This window comes from Saccopteryx leptura, chromosome 9 (genome assembly GCF_036850995.1).
Source record: "Saccopteryx leptura isolate mSacLep1 chromosome 9, mSacLep1_pri_phased_curated, whole genome shotgun sequence".
NCBI classification, from domain to species: Eukaryota; Metazoa; Chordata; class Mammalia; order Chiroptera; family Emballonuridae; genus Saccopteryx; species Saccopteryx leptura.
Window position 1 is genome coordinate 39,090,662 of NC_089511.1, and position 19,731 is coordinate 39,110,392.

General features: G+C 55.0%; 1 protein-coding gene across 2 annotated transcripts; it reads left to right on the top strand.

Moving 5' to 3' along the window:
- Positions 1-3: 3 nt before the first annotated feature.
- Positions 4-12,015, top strand: RNF166 (ring finger protein 166). Of its 2 annotated transcripts, XM_066349293.1 has the most exons (6): positions 4-270; positions 6,672-6,828; positions 8,939-9,051; positions 9,541-9,655; positions 9,777-9,884; positions 10,919-12,015. In XM_066349293.1, exons 1-6 carry the CDS (start codon positions 116-118, stop codon positions 10,982-10,984), a joined length of 714 nt encoding a protein of 237 aa, XP_066205390.1. In that variant the 5' UTR covers positions 4-115; the 3' UTR covers positions 10,985-12,015. The 2 variants fall into 2 exon arrangements, with proteins under 2 accessions (XP_066205390.1, XP_066205391.1); XM_066349294.1 differs by lacking the exon at positions 6,672-6,828 and having other exon boundaries at positions 145-270.
- Positions 12,016-19,731: the final 7,716 nt, after the last annotated feature.

Genomic DNA, 19,731 nt, shown 5'->3' on the forward strand with positions numbered 1-19,731 from the left:
GCGGGGGCGGGGGGCGCGCTAAGACGACAGCGCGGCGCCGTCGCGGCCGTGACGCGCGGGCCGGGCCGGGCCGGGCCGGCCGGGACTGTGGCGGCGGCGGCGGGCTGGCCCCGTGATGGCGATGTTCCGTAGCCTCGTGGCCTCGGCTCAGCAGCGGCAGCCGCAGGGCGGGCCCGCGGGCGGCGACAGCGGCCTGGAGGCGCAGTACAGCTGCCCCATCTGCCTAGAGGTCTACCACCGGCCTGTGGCCATCGGCAGCTGCGGCCACACGTGAGTGCGTCGGCCTTCGGGCGGCCGCGGGGCTGGGACTCCGCCGCGGGGAGGGGTCTGCACCTGGCTGAGAGGAGCCCGAGACCCCCGGCCGCCCGGCACAGCCGGGGAGCCCAGCGAGCGGAGGACTCAGGGGCGGAGGCGTGGGGCTCCCTGCGCAGCGCCAGTCCTGCCCTCCCGGCTCTTTCATCCTCGTTAGCCCAGGCTCTGCCAACCCCGGGCACTCGACTCGACCACCCCGTAGGCACGCGGAACGACCTGCATCCCTGCCCGGTTTCTGGGTCCCGGGGTCCCCGGGGCTGCTGACGACCTCGGTAGGTCTCCCCGGGTACTCAGAAGGCAGCAGGCGCGACCTCTGCGCCAGTGCCTTGGATTCGATCCCGTGGAGACTGGAGTGGGCAGTTGTAAATAAATGCCTGTGGTTTTTGCTGTCAACTCTTTTTCGGGCCTGATGTCTGTTGTCTAGTCTGCTGAGGAAAGGAGTTCCTTAAAGTTAGGAGAAGGGCTCGTTTGGAGTCTGGTGCTGTTTTCTTTTGTTTTGATGGAGAACTTGGATCTCTTGGATCACTCAGCAGCCAGGCAGGCCGGCCCTCGGGGGGACCAGTCGCTAAGCACCTTGCTAGGGTTTCCAGCTGCACCAAGTCCCACATCAGTTTCCTGCGGGGTGTTTGAGGAACAAAAACCTGAGGAAGTGGCTCTCTCTCCAGCTGAGAGCTGCGCTCAAGTCTTTTAGGAACTGCCAGCCTGATTGGGAGGGAGCTGAGATCAGAGTGTTCACTCTGACTCTACTAGGTGATTGAATAATACAGCTAATGAGTGAAATCAGCAAGGCGGTGAAAGGAGGCTAAACAGCTTGATGGCCAGCAGAGCTGCTGAGGGGGTGGGGTTTTCACTCCAAGCGGTTGGGCTGAGGTGCACCCAGGCTAGTAGGAGGCCCTAGAACATCTTGCAAACAAAGATAGCTGATTTAGGAGGCTCTTGATACATAGTGCTAGCTGGAACTGCTGGGTGGGTGTGTGACTGACTGCTCATCACCCAGAGAGGTGGCAGGGGTAGTGTCAGGATCAAAGAAGCCTTTGCTTCCTTTTCCATACTCCCTGCTGTCAGGCAGCACAGGAGAGCACTGCAGACTTGTCCTGAAGGGCACTGCACTTCATTTTTTCATGCTGCTTGTGACATTTTGACAGGGGCAGCCTCTAAACAGGACTTGGTTTTTGTAAGCACATACTAGTTTTAAGGTGTGTTGCCTTTTTCAGTCCATCACTGAGAGAACTGTAAGGCTTCTAATTTTAGAAAGCCTTCTTAGGCTTCAGGTGATGTCCCTTTGGCACTAACACTCACCCAGTCCTGGGCCACAGTGTTTCCAGTCTGCTGGTAGGCACACATCCGTATCTTCTTGTTTTTTCCAAGTATATCTTTTCTTAAAATGTGGTTTCCAGAATACAGAACTACACAGAATTGTGAAACATCTCTTATAAATGCCCCTCCCTCCATGCTTTTCTTGGCATAATGTGATTTCTCTCCTATTTCTAAAGCAAGTCTTACAAGAGCCTCTTCTACAGTTTCTGTCTTAAAAAGACTTGCTCCTTGGCTGTCCCTGCTGACTTGTTTTCCTAGGTGTCTGTCTCTAGTTCTAGCTTGCGCTAAGTTTCTTGCCTGGTGTTGTTGCAAAGGCATGTGTGTAAATGAACAAAGATTTAAAGGCTTTGCTCTTTCTTTTAAAAACTTTGCTGGAGGTTTGTTTATTTCCCTCCACAGCTACCTGACTAAGCAGTTTTCTTCCGCAAAATAGATTTTCTGCTGGTGAGAGTGGCCCTGTATGGGACAGGTACCCCAGCTTTAGCACCCAGTCAAAAGAGGGGTTATAGACCTTTTAAGCAGGAACCCCTTCAATAGAGCTTGTGGAAGAGCTCCCAGAACCTCCCCAGGGGCCCCAGAGGAAGCTGGTTTTCTGTCACACTCAAGGGACTTCCTGGGCAGTGAACCGCATCCGGAAACAGAAGCTTCATGGCTGTTTCTAACCCTCTGATGGACCCTCCCCGAGGGCCTGTGTTTGTTTGGGGCGTTTAGTCTTTCATCTCCTCTAATCATTGCTGTCACATCTGTTCCTGCATCTAAGTATCCCCACATACAGTTTGTTAATGAACAGAGGTCATAGAAAAATTTTAAAGCTCATGTTTAAGGGGAACTGTAGAGAATGTTAACAATAGACATTTTCTGAATAGACCTTGCATGCCCTGTGAGGGAAGTACTGTCATTACTCCTTTTGTACAAGGGAACACGAGATAGGCTGAGTCAAGTTACCAAGTGTCACAGCAAAGCCAAGGTTTGAGCTCCGGCAGCTCAGCCCGCCCTGCCTCTTAGCCACTTTCCCCCCACCACCTTCAGTGCCTGCACCCTCACCTCACACTTTTGTAGCAGTGACTGCACACCCTGGGGATTGCTGAGCCTTTATAGCCCTCTGCCCAGCTGCATCCAGGCCAATGAGCTGGCTTCCCTGGGTGGGGTCCTAGAGGCCCAGGAGTTTTTGTCTCCCTGTTAGGCTGTCTGAAAGCATAGGTCTTACACAGGCCATGGAGGTCTGAGCCCACAGGCAGCTCACCCAGATCTGTGTGTAGGTGAGCCAAGTCAGGTGGGTCAATACATGAGCCACTGGGTGACCGCCTGAAAAGGTTTTGGAAGTCAGCCTTCCTGCAGGTGCCTGCAGCCCAGCCTGCTTGCCTTCCTGGGTCTCTGAAACATTGGCCTGTCCTGGTGCACCTGCGTGTGCAGGAGGCCAGGGTGGAAGTGAGACACCTGAGTGGTTCCACTGCAGCCTGAGTCCATGCAGTGGTCGTCTGGCTGTTACAGTTGTGCCTTCAGGCCTGACATGGGAAGAGCAAACCCCTCAACTGCCTCCTTTAGCTGAGAAGCTACCCAGCACCAGCCCCATTGCCCAACGCTGGCAGGAATCTCCTGTGGGAGAAGCAAGCACTGTTTGTCTGCTGTAGTTCTCAGCATATCACGGTGGTGATGCTGGAAACTAGGCCAGGAGCTGAGCTACTATGTGGACACCTGGTTCTGCCTGTAGCTCCTTGGGGGGATTGTGACAAGGAGACAAGCAGTACTGGTGGGCAAGTTGGGGGTCAGGCAGGGGCCTATGTGTGCCTTCTTGAGACTCCCAAAGCACCCCTGCTTCCTGCTGAAAGACAGAGGGCACCCTTTACCCTACCCTCTCTGTCTCTCTTCAGAGACCTACTTCTCCAGAGGCCTGCACTGGACCCTGAATTCTGCTGATGATGTGGTGATGGCTCCTGGCCCTTCTGCACATGTTTTTACAACTTTGAGATACTATTCCATTATTTAAAGTGTACAATTCAGTGTTTCATAGTATATCCACAGCGTTGGGTAACCATTACCACAGTCAGTATTAGTACATTCTCATCACCCCAAAAAGAAACTTCATCCTCATTGGCAGTCAAACTTTATACCCTACAAGCTCACAACCCCTACCCTGTTTTCTGTCTGGGTTTGCCTGTTCTGGACATGAATGGAATCACATTATATGGTCAACTTTATACCCTACAAGCTCACAACCCCTACCCTGTTTTCTGTCTGGGTTTGCCTGTTCTGGACATGAATGGAATCACATTATATGGTCCTTTGTGATTGGCTTCTTTTATTGAGTATGACATTTTCAGGATTTCTCCAGTGATCAAATCTGTTAGCACACTCTCCCTCTTATGGCTAAACTGTAGTCCATCACAGAGATAGACGGTGATCTGCATGTCCAACACCTGTCGATGGACTTGGGGTTGTTTCCACTGGGCTGTGTGACGGGTGCTGGGGGAGCACTCGGTTTTTCTTTGGCTTTCTTATCATTACCATCTAACCAGCACTTTCCTCCAGAGACTGGGTGAAGGCCATTAGGCTTCCCAGGGCATTAGGCTAAGCACATCCTGGGAGTGGTGAAAGGGACAGCCCTGGAATCCACACTAGAGCACCGGGGGTGGTTGCATGGTGTCTCCTTTGCATGCCTGTTATGATGCCTGGTGAGTCCCCACTTGGTGCAGGGTGTGACAGGTGAGCACACCTCCTCACTCTGCAGGACGAGGGTTGTTGGGAGTGTGGCAGTCTCAGATGGCCAGGCATCAGGCCTAGCTGAGCCTTTCCTCATGTGCACTGTGAGCGGTGACCAGCCAGGCAGCACCACCAGAGGCTCACGTGTAGGACAGGGGTTGGGAACCCATGGCTCGCGAGCCAGATGTGGCTTTTTTTTTTTTTTTTTTTTGTATTTTTCTGAAGCTGGAAACGGGGAGAGACAGTCAGACAGACTCCCGCATGCGCCCGACCGGGATCCACCCGGCACGCCCACACCAGGGGGCGACGCTCTGCCCACCAGGGGGCGATGTTCTGCCCCTCTGGGGCGTCACTCTGCCGCGACCAGAGCCACTCTAGCGCTTGGGGCAGAGGCCAAGGAGCCATCCCCAGCGCTCGTGCCATCTTTGATCCAGTGGAGCCTTGGCTGCGGGAGGGGAAGAGAGAGACAGAGAGGAAGGAGGGGGGGTGTGGAGAAGCAAATGGGCACTTCTCCTATGTGCCCTGGCTGGGAATCGAACCCGGGACTTCTACACGCCAGGCCGACGCTCTACCGCTGAGCCAACCGGCCAGGGCCCAGATGTGGCTTTTTGATGGCTGCATATGGCCTGCAGACAAATCTTTAATAAAAAAAATAATAATGTTAAAAATATAAAGCATTCTCATGTATTACAATCCATTCATTTCCTACTGCTCATGTTCAGGGTTGCAGGTAGCTGGAGCCAATCACAGCTGTCCTCCAGGACAACACCAAATTTTTATTGGATAATGCATAAGGTACACGGGTCGTTGTATGGCTCTCATGGAATTACATTTTAAAATATGTGGCGTTCATGGCTCTCTCAGCCATAAAGTTTCCTGATCCTTGTTGTAGAAGGAGGGCCTTGGCTGGGCAGCAGGAGGGACTCTGGATTTTCCTTTTGCCTTTTTGTAAGGAGGTGAAAATATGATAGCCAAGGGAACTCTGACCCCTTAACTTAGCTGAGTCCTCTGTATACTCAGGAACATTCTATTGTATATCTCTGTATCCCCTATAGCAGTGGTCGGCAAACTCATTAGTCTGCAGAGCCAAATATCAACAGTACAATGATTGAAATTTCTTTTGAGAGCCAAATTTTATAAACTTAAACTATATAGGTAGGTACATTGTTATTAACTTAATTAGGGTACTCCTAAGCTGGCCAAAGAGCTGCGCTCAAGGGGCCAAAGAGCCGCATGTGGCTCGCGAGCCATGGTTTGCCGACCACTGCCCTACAGCTCTTGTCCCTATCATGGCCCAGCCTGCTTGACATAGGTGGGACTAGAGGGGTACACACCCTGGTTCCTTGCAGATTTCTTACAGTCTTCAGAGTTGCCACCTTCCTCATGCATCTGGGCCTAGCCCCTGTGATGGGACCGATTGCATGCTCTTCTGGGGCTGTGGAGGCTCTGTTTCGGTGTCTCCGCTTCCAGGTCCTATGTTGGACTGAGGCGGTCGTGTGAACAAGCACCTTCTCTCACCCCCTCTGACCAGCTTTGCTCTCTAATGAAGAACATGCTCCTCTGCAGCGCGGGGGGTGGTTGTAAATTCTAGCTTAGGCATGCATGGGTGGGAGGAATCTCTGCCCATGCAGCTCACACAGGATGTGGCATCTGCAGGGACAGTGCCGAGAGCTCAGGGCTGCAGGAGTCTCAGATGCCCAGGCGCATGCCCAGGGCCACGTGCACCATTGCTGGACAGACAGGAGCCTGAGTACAGTCCCTCCTGTCAATGTGCCTCCATTCAGCCCTATCAATAGCCCTTTCTGCTGGGGCGGAGGGCACTGTTGCAAGGCTGGTGATGCTCACGTGCCAGCATTGGCCCTGCCCCATCCAGTTAGTCCTAGGCCCCTGAGACCTGCAGTTTCCTCTTCCACCATCGTTAGTGATTTTACTTCCTAGAGCTTAGTGGGTAGTGTGTCTCCAGGGTACCCTGTACTGTTCCCATGTTCTCTGAGCCCTCTGAGGTATCATCACTGTGTGGCGGTAAGACTGGCAGGCTGAGCCCAAGTCGCCTACTACAGTCAGATCTCTTGCTGGGACCAGGGCCATGGGGCCAGCACAGATCCTAGAGAGCCACAACTGCAGGTCTGTGCAGTTCTAAGATACAGCAGATGGTCCCAAGAGCCCGTGGCTGAGAGAGGACCTGGGGTCACCTTTTAGCCAAATGGTGCCCATAGAGTCAGTGTGACTCAGGTTCAGAAGTGACTGTCTCCAAAAACACAGTAAACAGCAGTTGAGTTGCCCTGCATGTGCTGGAACAGGCCAGCCTGTGACCTCAGGCCCATGTTCCCTGCCCTCTGCAGGTTCTGCGGGGAGTGCCTCCAGCCGTGCCTGCAGGTACCTTCCCCTCTGTGCCCGCTGTGCCGCCTGCCCTTCGACCCCAAGAAGGTGGACAAGGCCACCCAGGTGGAGAAGCAGCTCTCATCCTATAAGGCACCCTGCCGAGGCTGCAACAAGAAGGTACCCCACCCCAAGGGGTTCCTGGGGCCAGGAAGGAGCTTTGATTGAGTTCTTGGGGTCCTGGTTCCGCCCTCCAGCAGAGGAACTGGGTTCTCCCCTTTCTTGTTGAGGACCCTGGAGCTCTGCTTGGCCCCGCCCCCAGGGGACCAAGCTCTTCCAGATGGCCCTGCCCCTTGTCCAAGGTTGTATCCCCACCCACCCCAATCCACTCCACTGCCTGGCCTGGGTTCTGGGTCACTTGTGTGCATTGTGGCCAATGCAGAGACACAGACTGAGCTGAAACCTGCCCCAGACACAGCCTTAACACTCCAGTGGTCGCTGCCCAGTGTAGGCATTGATGTAGCGGAGTGGAGGATAGCCGGGGCCCTGGGCTGAATGGAGCCCATAGCTTTGTGGCATCTGTCACCCACCCCAGCCCGCCTTAAGCATTCTACCCTGGAGCCTACCCCATCACCTTCATACACCCACTGCTCTCCACAAGGCGGCGAGGCCCTGCCTCCTGTTGGACAGAGCTGGAAGTGATTTTTTCCCCTTTTTATTGAGTTTATTGGGGTGACACTAGTTAACAAATTATACAAGTTTCAGGAGCACAGTTCCACAAAACATTATCTGTACACTGAACTGATTATGAATTTACATTTTCAGACTTTGTCATCTCTCTGGTTAACAAGTTTTACCTATTTACCATAATGAAAAGTAACCCCTGGTTGCTTTGCTTAAAGGTCAAAGATCTGAATTTCCAGGGCTGCCCTAAGGATCTGAAGGAGAGGCTGCTGGGGCTGGCTTCCTTCAAGCTCACATAGCCTCTTCCCTATTTCTCCCCTTGGTCCTCCTGTAGTTTCTTTTTTTTTTTTTTTTTTAATTCAGTGAGAGGAGGGGAGGCAGAGAGAGAGACTCCAGCATGTGCCCGGACCAGGATCAACTCGGCAAGCCCACTAGGGGGCGATGCTGTGCCCATCTGGGCCACTGCTCCATTGCTCAGCAATAGAGCCATTTTTTTAGTGCCTGAGGCAGAGGCCATGGAGCCATCCTCAGCACCTGAGGCCAACTCACTCAAACCAATCAAGACATAGCTGTGGAAGGAGAAGAGAGAGAGAAGGGGGAGGGATGGAGAAATAGATGGTCGCTTCTCCTGTGTGCCCTGACTGGGAATCATACCCAGGAAGGACATCCACACGCTAGGCCAACACTCTACTAGTGAGCCAACCATCCAGGGCCTCTTTTTTTCTTTTTTAGGTGAGAGGAGAGGAGAGAGCGAGGCAGACTCCTGCAAGTGCCCTGATCCAGCAACCCCATCTAGAGCCAGTGCTCGAGTATTTTTAGCACCTAAGGCTGATATGCTTCAACAGAGCTATCCTCAGCACCTGGGGCCACGCTCAAACAGATCAGACCACTGGCTGTGGGAAGGAAAGAGAGAGAGAAGAGGGAGGAGAAGCAGATGGTCATTTCTCCTGTGTGCCCTGACTAGGAATCAAACCAGGGATGTCCCTATGCTGAGCCGATGGCTCTATCCAGCTGAGCCACCGGCCAGGGCCATGTAGTTTCACATGTAAAGGGGCTCTGCCTTTCACTCCATGCTCCCCAGCCTGGGATAGAGATGGTATTGGCAGGCTGTTTTCCTGTTACCCCAGGCAGATGTTCAACTGTCTAAAATAATTTGGTTCATTGGTTCCTGTTATGAGGGACATTTTTCCTGACTGAAAATACTTCCTATTCCGTCAGGGGACTTCTGCCCTTCTGCAGCTTCCCAGGGAGCCCGGGTGAGGTGTGCACCCCTCCAGGGGCGGGCTTCCATCCAGGGGCTGAGAGCCAATACCAGCCCCCTGCAAGGCCGCAGCTGAAGCAGCTAGGCGTAGCTCAGCAGCATGACCCTACCCTGGGGTTTCAAGTGTACCTTCTTCCCTCTGTGTCTCTTCTCCAGCAGGGACACTGGGCCCCTGAGAGGGGCTTCAGAATCTGCTTACCACGCTGCTGGGCTGTGAACAGCAGAAGCAGGACCAGCCTGCTTGCTGGTTGTTCTCTGGCCCCGTGGAGCCTGAGGCTTTGGCTCTCCTCCCACACCCACCCCCGCCCTGAACTGCCCTGACCCCTGCCCTGCCTCTCTTCCTAGGTGACACTGGCCAAGATGAGGGTGCACGTTTCCTCCTGCATGAAGGTTCAGGAGCAGATGGCCAACTGTCCCAAGTTTGTCCCCGTAGTGCCCACATCCCAGCCTATTCCCAGGTAGGCTACCCAACCAGGGCCACTCAGAGTCCCTGTCCCTTGTGGAGGCAGCTCCTAGTCTGCATTACTAGGTGGGGGCAGTGCTATTCCGCCCTGCAGGAAGGGGAACCCAAGAGGTTCCATGCTGGGCTTATGCATCACCACCCAGCAGGGAAGTGCTGTTCCCACAAAAGCCATGTCTGGACAGCCACCTCCTCTTAGGGCTGGTGGCCTGTCTTTGCCCTTCCGGCCCAGCATGTTGGGAAAGGACAGGGACTGGGAGTTTACAAGGCAGCGAGAGGCTCCTGAGCAGTTACAGTGGGGTGTGCGGCGGAGCAGGGCAGAGGGTCCCACAGCGGCCAAGGTCCTCAAGACTCTGGCTGGGCTTCCGTCCTGCCCACTGCCCAGGGGAGGGCAGGGCACGCTTGTGCTGGGGAAGGTAGGGCTGGGCTGAAAGGGGTCGGTAGTACCCAGCCAGACCCCCATTCACCCCTCCCCTCCCTGCCCCAGTGCCGTTCCCAACAGGTCCACCTTCACCTGCCCTTACTGTGGCGCCCGCAACCTGGACCAGCAGGAGCTGGTAAAGCACTGCGTGGACAACCACCGCAGTGATCCCAACCGCGTGGTGAGTGCCCACTGCCCGCCTGCCTGAGCCCCACTCTCCACCCACAGTGCCCTGCTGGGACCCCAGGATGGAGACTTGCTCATTACTGTGGCTCAGTTTCACTCCAGTGCCCCTATTCCAGGTGTGCCCCATCTGCTCGGCGATGCCCTGGGGTGACCCCAGCTACAAGAGCGCCAACTTCCTGCAGCACTTGCTCCACCGGCACAAGTTCTCCTATGACACTTTTGTGGTGCGTGTCCTGTCCCCCTCCCCCACCCTTCACCAGCCTCAGACCCACAATTCAAAAGAAGTGAACACAGAGGTCTCCCCAGATTTCTGTGGGAGCCATCAACAGGTCCAGTGCTGCTGGCAGTCAGGTCTACCTGGCCGCTAAAGGGCCTCGGGGGCTCTGGGTCTGCACTGGGCAGTTTGAGGGGCCCCCTGGTTCTTTGGGATTCCTCACCATGAGCTCTCTTCACACTGGGGAAGGTGGGGTACTTCTCTGGAAGAGAAGGCCACAGGTATGGTGACTGTCGCTGGGGCACCACCTCCCAGCCCGGCCAGGAGAACCCCATGGAGGGTGACGGGCTGGCCCAGGGTGCTTGGAGAAAAGCCAGAGGGACTTCACCACCTTGAAAACCTCCAACTTGCTCTCCCTCCTTGCTCGGGTTGCACTGGTGCCTACCCCAGGCCTGCAGACCCTCTTCCTCCTGTGCAGCCCCTACCCACTCGGCCCTGTCGCCCTGTCCCTGCCAGCCTCCAGCCTCCAGGTACCTGGGCTGTGCAGAATAATCACTCGTGTTCCTGTTTGCCCTCCAGGGTCCCTGTGGGTGGAGACATGGGGCTCTCTAGCTTCTGTACTCATTTTAGAATCCCAGTTCTCACATCTGAGGCAAAGGACAGCTCTTTCTCTGAGTGTCCGCCCCTCCCACAGGCCCGCCGTCCCATGGAGCCTGCGGCAAGGTGTCCGCTGGGCAGCTGCAGGGGTCGTGTGCAGCCCTCAGCATAGAGAACCTGGGAGAAGCCATCTAGTGAGCCCACACGTGGGCAGCTTAACTTAAACCACCAACAGATCTCTCACTAAATGGCACTGATCCCATGACTGTGCAGGGCCTCATTCTTGGCCTGAGTTGTCCTGAGAGGGTTGGGGAGACCGGAAGTGATACTGCTGGTTTGTTTAGGATGTCTGGACAGAGGAAGTGGCCCTGAGAGGTCACTAGCACAGCTGGGACCGCCTTTCTGGTTCCCTGAGTCTCCAGCCCATCTCCACTTCCTGTTTTCTAGGACTACAGCATTGACGAGGAAGCTGCCTTCCAGGCCGCCCTGGCCCTGTCTCTTTCTGAGAATTGAAGGCACAGCCCAGGTGCCAGGACCAAACCCTCCACTTGGAGGGATAAGGCCATGCTTGCTCTCTGTGGCCCAGCACCTGCACTTGAATGCACCTTGTGGGCCAGGTGGGGCCTCCATCATTTCAGAAGAAGAGGTGGTTCTCAAGATTGCCAGCGCCTGGGAGAGACCACTGTCCCCTTGCCATCAGAGGATGGCCACCTATGCTCCTGGCCAAGCATGGCTGGTTTCTTCGGTGCTCCGGGCCAAGCAGGCAGCCCTCTCAGGGCTGGCCCACTGGGACTGAGAGCAGTCAGCTGTCTGTCTCTCTCAAAGCCATGGTGTCCTCTCCGTGCAGAGGGGGAGCCCCAGCGATACCCGGCTGGCCGCCGGCCGGCGTCTGGCAATGCTTCCCCCTGTGCACCTGGTACTGGCTTTGTGATACCTAGAAATTCTGGCATTTTTCTATATTATCCAGTGTGATAACCTTTTCACATTTTATAGAGCAAAACAAAGCAGTTACTCTTCATATTATAATATCTGTGTTTGACTAGGAACAATAGTATTTTTATGGAACATTTACAAAATTATATTTTTAAAAATAAAAAATAAAAAACAAACAGTTGTGGGATCAAGGTGGGGAGGGAAAGAGAGATGGGGCAAATGCTAGAGACAAAATGAACCGTGGAGTTTCCCTTGTGTGCACAGGATGGAGGTGGCCGTGTTCCAGGTCATCTCGGTTTTATCCAGGGGTCCTGTGGTTGGTTTGTGATTTCCCTTTGATAACGACCTGGAAGAAATCCCAATGCCTTAGCCACTTACAGTGGCTGCTGGGCTGTTCTAGGGCCTCCTTCTGCCCCAGGTCCTGGCCTCAGGCCCGCTTTGCAAAGCTAACAACATCCTGCCTCAGGCAGGGCCACCGCCAGTGGTGGTAGTGCTTGGCAGGGGGGTGGGGAGGCTGTGCAGTGGTGGGATGGGCCAGAAAATGCTTGTCAGTACTTTAGTTCATGGCATAAATTATTGCTGTCTTTTAGTAAAATGTTTCAAAGCATCTAGAGCAGCCTGGTGGTTTCATTTTGTGAATATTAAGAGCAGAGGGCGGGTGTGGAGTCACCATGACCTTTGCCACAAGTGTGTATCTGTCCTCAGTCAGCTCCAGCTCAGTGAAGTGGGCTTCAGGGTCACCTGTGAAGAGGACGCGGTGGCCAGGAGGAGTACCATGGGGCAGCCATGCTGCCTCCTACTCCCAGGACCCACTGGCCTCACCCACCAGCAGTCACTGGGAAGACCAGGTCCGACCACCCCGTGAGCACAGTGCTTCCCTGGGTCACAGTTTCTCAACCTGTGACCCTCACTCCCCAGCCAGTTTTTGCCTGTTAGAGGGAAGTTCTTGAACAGCGTCTGGTCCCTTGTGACAACCCCAAGCAAAAGTTTGCTGGGTTTTCACCTCCTTTTTGGTCCTAAGACAGTTCACTGAGGCTAGAGGACTGGCTGGACACATCAACAGACTCCTTGCGGGGCTAGTTAGAGTGGGGCCTATTCGGGGATTCAGAGGTGGGCGTAGTGGCCTTTGGGGTAGTCTTCAGGGTGCTGAGAGTGAAGCCCCACAGTCCTGCAGTCCCTATGCAACAGCCACTGTTCTTGCTGCTGCCTCTTGGCACTCAGTACCCTACACCATAGCTTGCTTGGGGCCCCATGAGTGTGACCTTGGTCCCTGAGCCTCACTCAGCTACTGGAAGGTCATGAGGCATTTATTGTTTAGTGAGAGGTGGGGAGTCTGACCAGGCAGTGGCACAGTGGATCAAGCATCAGACTGGGACGCGGAGGACCCAGGTTCAAAATGGCCAGCTTGAGCATGGGCTCATTTGGCTTGAGCATGGGATCATAGACATGACCCCATGGTCGCTGGCTGGAGCCCAAAGGTCACTGGCTTGAGCCCAAGGTTGCTGGCTTGAGCAAGGGGTGGAGCCCCCCTGTCAGGGTACATATGAGAAAGCAATCAATGAACAACTAAGGTGCCACAACGAAGAATTGATGCTCCTCCCTGTCTGTCTGTCCCTATCTGTCCCTCTTTCTGATTCTGTCTCTGTCTAAAAACACCCCAAAAACGAGAGGTGGGGAGACAGGTTCCCACATGCTCCCTGACTGGGATCCACCCTGCAAGCTTCGTATCAGGCAATGCTCTGCCCATCTGGTACTGCTGCTCTGTTGCTTGGCCACCAAGCTATTTTAGCACCTGAGGTGGAGGCCACGGACCCATTCTCAGCACCTGGGGCCAACTTGCTCGAACCATTCAAGCTATGGATGCAGAAGGGGGAGAGAAAGAGAAGGAAAAAAGGGGGAGGGATGGAGAAGCAGATGGTTGCATTTCCTATGTTCCCTGACTGGGAATTGAACCTGGGACTTCCACACACCAAGCTTACACCCTACTGCTGAGCTAACCAGCCAGGGCCAACCATGGGCCTTTTACAGCTGGCAAGAATCACCTACTGGCCAGTATTCTGGTGGCTGGTCATCAGAGCTGAGCCCTGCACCTGCCTCGCTCTCCCCTGCTTGTCACCAGGCTGCTTACCAAAGCAAGGCTGTGTTCTGGACCATTCCTCTGTGGAGAAGGTGGGTCTCCTGAGCTTAGAGCTGTGGCAGGGCAAGGCAAGCAGGAGTTTCCACAAGCGGCCACTTGAGGGAGTGCAACTTGTCTGAAGTTACCCCCTTTAGAAGCAGTTGGCCTCCGACACCTGTAGGAACGACTGGCCCCACCTTTTCCTCTGACCAATCTTTGAACCCACTGGCCGAGATGCCAAGTTCCAGGGAGCAGCAAAGCCACCTGCCAGCCTGTCCTTTCTGTCGCCTTCCAGAATGAGGCCTGTGATGCACTGTGCCCTGGAGGAGCTGTCTGGGTCCAGTCCCAACCTCCCCCAGGCTGACAGGAAAGGAAGGGTGGTGCAGCAGCTGAGGTTTGCTCTTGCAGGAGGCTGGAGGGCTGGAACCCAGGCCCTTGGCCCCAGTGAGGCCCTGTTGCCCCACCCTGCCAACTAGGCCACCAAGCACACAGGCCCAAGACCACATTCCCCAGCCTCACTGAGGGAGTAAGGACAGGCCCCATCAGCTCAGGGGACCTGGAACCAGCGCGGGCAGTGCTAGGACCAGCTGGGCTTCAGACACCGGTGCTGACGCTTCCCCTCTGTTGGGCCAACAACTGTGTTAGGCTTGCTCGCTTGTACTTCGCCCGATTGGTGATTGAGCACGGGGCAGCACCTCATGTGTACAGTCTATGTAAGGCTGCAGGTGCTTGTCCTCAGGGTGGCAGATTGTCGATTGTGGATTGCCTGTGGCCATTGGGAGGAGACATTTTTGCTGTTTGCTGGAGAAGGGGTTTGCCCCCAGCTTGTTTGCTCATCAGCCCTAAGAAAGAGAGGATGTGGGGGGGTTCCCTGCCTGCTTGCTCATCCACCGTTGCGAGACTCTAATAAACAGAATGACCTACCATTTTCCAGCTCCACAGTTCCTTTACCATCTGAATCCAATGTGGACCTGCACGGCACAGCCACCGGTGTTACACCATGCCCTCCCTGCTGCTGCCCCATCTCTGCTGCACCCTCTAACCCAGCACCTCTCCTCGTGAGCCTCCCTGGCACTGGTATCCTAAGTACTGACCTCCAGGGCCAGCCAGACCTGCCCTCGGACACGACCCTTGTCCCTTCTTCCCCTAGAGCTGCCTGGACATGCAGCGGCTGTGGTTCTGGGTTGCCCATGGGGGCGTATGTCTTGTCCTCAGTTAGGCCTTAAGCCCTGGAGCAGTGCTGGTGCCAGTGTATGTGTTCACCTCCTGTCCATTGGCCAGGCCCACCACCCACTACCTCCTGAGGGACAGGGTGGCGCTGCTTCCACAGGCCCAGGGCACTTAGCTGTCATGGCCCTCAGTGCCCAGGAGCCCTGGAGGCGGCTTCAGGGCATCTCAGCAGGTCTTGACCTCATCATGTCCTTGCTTGTTGCCCACCCATTAGGGAGATGGCTCAGTGATGGAGCCAGATGGGGCCAGACAGCCACATGGGCCACAGACAACACACAGAACACATGGACACATGGGAAAATGAGACACATAGACACATGGAGCACACAGGGCACGCAGGATCCATGGGGCCCATGGAACATATGGGGAACATGAGCCACACCGTCGCTCCAAAACAGTGTCCAGGACAGTCTGCCCAGGGGAGGGCATTATCATGAACTCCGTGTGGTGGAGACGTTGCAATCTGGATCAGCAGAGGCGTAGTGCAGGCTAAACCAGCTGCACCAGCAGCCTCCTCATCCTGAAGTGGAGCCAAATATCTAAAATCCACGCGGCGGGGCTTCCCAGTGGGAATGGGGGGCCCAGATCACAGCTGGGATGAAAGCCACACCCCCAGGCCCTTCCCCAGGTTCCACCACAAATCCACAGGGCAGCCAGAGCCACCACACAGCGGTACCCCGGGTTTCCACTGCCCACCAAGTGGGCTCAGACTCAGGGACCCACTGCTTTAAGCTGAGAGTTCCTGAAGCCAGGGCACCCTCCACCCTGACAAACACAGGGACCGACACTCTCTGGCAGCTTTTCTCCTCAGCACAAAGCAAACAGTCCCCCTTCTGCCTATGCCTTGGAGTGTCCCAGACCTTGGATGAGATATCATACCCTTTCCTTTCATGTTAGGCACCCCTTGCTACCTAGAAAGCACCTCTGGGTTCCCTGGTATCTGCGACCTTCTCTTCTAGGAAGGTATAGGCAACCAGCCACCTAAAGGCAAGACACCCAGAGCACGGACCCCCCTGGCTCAGACTAGGTTCCCTTCACTATCCCGGGGCACCCAAGAACTGGCCACCAGCTCTGCGCACCGGCAGGCAGCAGGGGGACATATAGGGTGTGGCTGGGCACAGCCACGCAGGCCCACTGCAGACCAGCCTCCTGGTGGGCCTGGCTCAGCCTGGGTTTGGGACTCCAGGCCAGTCTTCTCAGGAAATACAAGTGTGTCCAGGGCTTTGGCACCATAAAATAAACCAGCAGGACTACCTGTTTCAGCTCATCATTGGGGCGTAGCACACCTGCCACACAATGCTGTGCCCTCCCCAATCCTTTGGACATAGCGCGTGGTACCTTGGGGGCCATTTTGATTTAGGTTCATGAGCCCCAAGGGAGAAAGGCTGAAGTCACCACTCCTATTTCCTGAATGAAGAGATTCCGAGAACCTCTCACAAGAGGCAAAGGGCCTGACATGCTGCAGCCACGGCCCCAACACGGACTCTGCCTTCTGGTGTACCTTGACAAGTCCTGAGGCATCTATGGGGGACAGCATGTCTCTGTCCCCAGAATCTGGTGCAATGGAGGGCACTTCCTCATGACACAGCTGCAGTCAGTCCGCTGTTGGGGAACAGATCTTAAACTCCCAAAAAGACAACCAGGACTGATGGGCTCAAGGGTGCCCTCACACAATCAGCCTCAGCAATGCACCTCTGGCAGCACACTGTCAGAAGCAAGCTGGGGAGACCAGCCTCCCAGCCAGAGCCTGGGACTCAGCCAAGAAAAAGGACAGATGACCAGGTGGGAACGGTAGGCTGAAACAGGTGGGTTTCATCTGAGTGTAGCCCTCAGAGCCACGGGCTCAGCCAGTGGCCAGGTCCCCTCCTGGTATGAGCTCCTCCCCAAGTGGGAAGCAGAAGAGGCGGAGCTAGCAGCCTGCTCCATGGACCTGTGCCCCCTCCTTGAGTCTGTGCTATCAAACCTCTGGAAACACTTAGAGAGGAAGGGGTGGGTGGGCACAAAAGCAGACCACTGGGAAGTGCAAACAGCACCAATGTGCCATTTTTCTACAAACACTGAGCACATTTGGTGCGCGGGTTTGTGGTACTGTGGTTAGTTCTCCTTGATCGGCTAGACCCCACCACAAATCAGGGAGAGCAAGGCTGCTTTCTGGGTGAGTGTCCTGGGGCGGCTGTAATAAAAACCACAGCTGTGTGACTTTCACAACAGAAACGGATTCTCTCATAGCTCAGGAGGCCAAAAGTCTGGGGTCCAGGTGTTGGCAGGGCTGCTTCCTTCGGAGGGCTGTGAGGAGCATCCATTCTGTTCCTGCTCTCGGCTCTGCCAGGCTCCGGCAGTATGCAGCATCCTTGGCTCACAGACGCATCACTGACCCACTGGATTCCCATGGTATTCTTTCTCCCTGTGCCTCCACATCATCTTCCCTGTGTGTATGTCTGTGTCCAAATTTCCTCTTTTATCTGAACACAGGCATCAGACTGGGGCCACCCTAATGACCTCATCTTGACTACACCTGCAAAGACTCTATATCCTAATAAGAACACAACCGCAGGTGCTGGAATTAGGACTTGGAACATCTTTTCTGGACAAATGCTTCACCTCTAATGCTGTCAGTTCATTTCAGCGCACACCAAGTAGGGAAGAACCAGGCGTGAGCTCCAGTTTGGTGCCACCTGGAAAGGGGTGGCAACTAGTATCTGTAATCTTGTTACGGCTTCTCTCAGGTGTCTTGTGGATTTCTGGAGGGTGCTGAAGCCACCGCCTGGCACCAGAGTTGCTGGGGGCCCCCTGACAGTTTGATACACTGCTCTGACCCAGCCCAGGAACAATCACTGGGCTCCTACATAGGTGTCCTGCTTAACATGATGGCCAGTGTCCTAGACCAGTGGACCAGTCAGGTCAGAGCCACTGCTGGCTCCTTCTAGGTGTGCCTTGAAGGCACTCCAGATCCTGCAGTAAGTGGCTTATAGCGAGCCTGCCCTAGGCCTGGCGGGATGTCAACAGGATCCCCAGGACCCAGGAGGTCCTTGGCTGGAAGCTGCTACAGAGATTAGAGCCAGTTGAGATGGCTCTCCAGCAAACCTCGAGGACAGGACAGGCCTTGCTGCTCTCTGTGCCCTGGTGGCTGGGTGAGCGAGAGAAGCATAGCACACTGACTGAGTGAAGTTGAGACCGCATGTGCCAGAGACCTCAGTGTGCTACACTGAGGGTGGGTCAGCAAACGGGGACATCCAGTCCATCACTGTGAGAGAGAACCACTCCACACGTGGCCTTTTGAGTCTCTCCAACAACCTGCTGGGGACAAGGGGCCAACTCCACTGGCGGACAGAGAAGAGTGCGAGGTGAGGAGCTGGAAACCGAGCTGTGGACCCAACAGACTCCTCCCTTCAAGGCCAGGGTCACCTGCTGATGCCCGACATCTGTATCACATGAGAACAGGTACTGCTCATGTATTTCATGTGTTCATGTACAGGGCACAGGTCTGCACACGTGCACATGCAAGTGTGCACACATATGGACACACATGCACACAGCACATCCCTGCCCAGTCACCGCTCAGTTCTCACCTTTCCTGCCTCAGCCCCCAGAACCCTCTTCAGCATCCAAAATCACATTCTCTGGCCTGACCATGTGGTGGCGCAGTGGATAGAGCATCGGACTGGGTTGCAGAGGACCCAGGTTTGAGCCTCGAGTTTGCTGGCTTGAGCACAGGCTCACCAGCTTGAGCGCGAGGTCACTGGCTTGGGTGTGGTATCACAGACATGACCCCATGATCGCTGGCTTGAACCCAAGGTCGCTGGCTTGAGCTAGGGATGGAGCTCACCCTCCACACCCCGTCAAGGTACATATGAGAAAGTAATCAATGAACAATTAAGGTGTGCAACAAAGAATTAATGCTTCTTATCTCTCTCCCTTATTGCCTGTCTGTCCCTCTCTCTGTTTCTCTCTGTCTCTATCTCTCTTGCTAAAAAACAAACAAAAAATACCTATCACACTCTCCAGTATGCCCTAAGGTGTCTAGGCCTCTATTGCCTGTCTTATAAGCTATGTATGGAGAGACAATGTCCCCTTTCAGTGTCCCCATATCACACAGGATGTGTCCACTGAACCTCTAAGAACTGCTATCACCACCTTTAACAGTCAGACCCCAAATGGAAAGAACAGCTATAAGCAGTAGTGAGCTTCCCTTCACAGGGGGTAACCAAGCACACACAGGTCACCAATCTGACTAGTTGTTGGGGACACTGGACCCAAGTTTTCACAAGTCCATCACCTTGGATAGCCATGGGGTTCCCTCAAGTCAGGATTTCCCAACTGTGCCCGTCCTCCCTCAATGAATGCTCAACACACAAATATAGGGGCCACTGTCACAGTGGCTGATGCCCCTAGTGTAAAAGCCATCTGCTCAGGGTCTGGGACAGACAAGCCACAGCTTCGAGGCCCAGTTCTGAGCACTATTACAAGAGTCCTGGTGCCAGGCTCACCCCTGGCACCTGGTACCTGCATGCACGTGTTTGCACTCGAGAGCACAAACAGGAGGCTCATCACTCCAATCCCCAGAGATGTGCATGTGGGGCCATACTGTTTGGGGAGTTCATCTTTTACATCTACTCTGACAAGCATTGCTGAGTCCCCACTGTGGACATGCGAGTACGCACTATGAAGAAACCAGGGCTGGCTCCCACTTGGTCCCGGGGGCTGGGGGTGCCCACACTGATAGAGGCAGATGGGAGAGGAGGCAGCCTGGCTCCCAGGGAAGCCTGCTGTGGTTTCTGCAGGAGAGGCACACCTGGGTTCCTTGCGAGTCCTGCTCTGGGTGAGAGAGGCAGGGGCTGAGAAGTACATTTTCTACCACAAAACAGGGCATGAGGCTTCACCAGGCACAGCAGCTGTACTGAGGGCAGAAGGACCCAGAGCACAGCAGATGGGGACAGCTGCACCCCCTTCACTGGCTGCACAGGTAAGGACAGGCAGATGC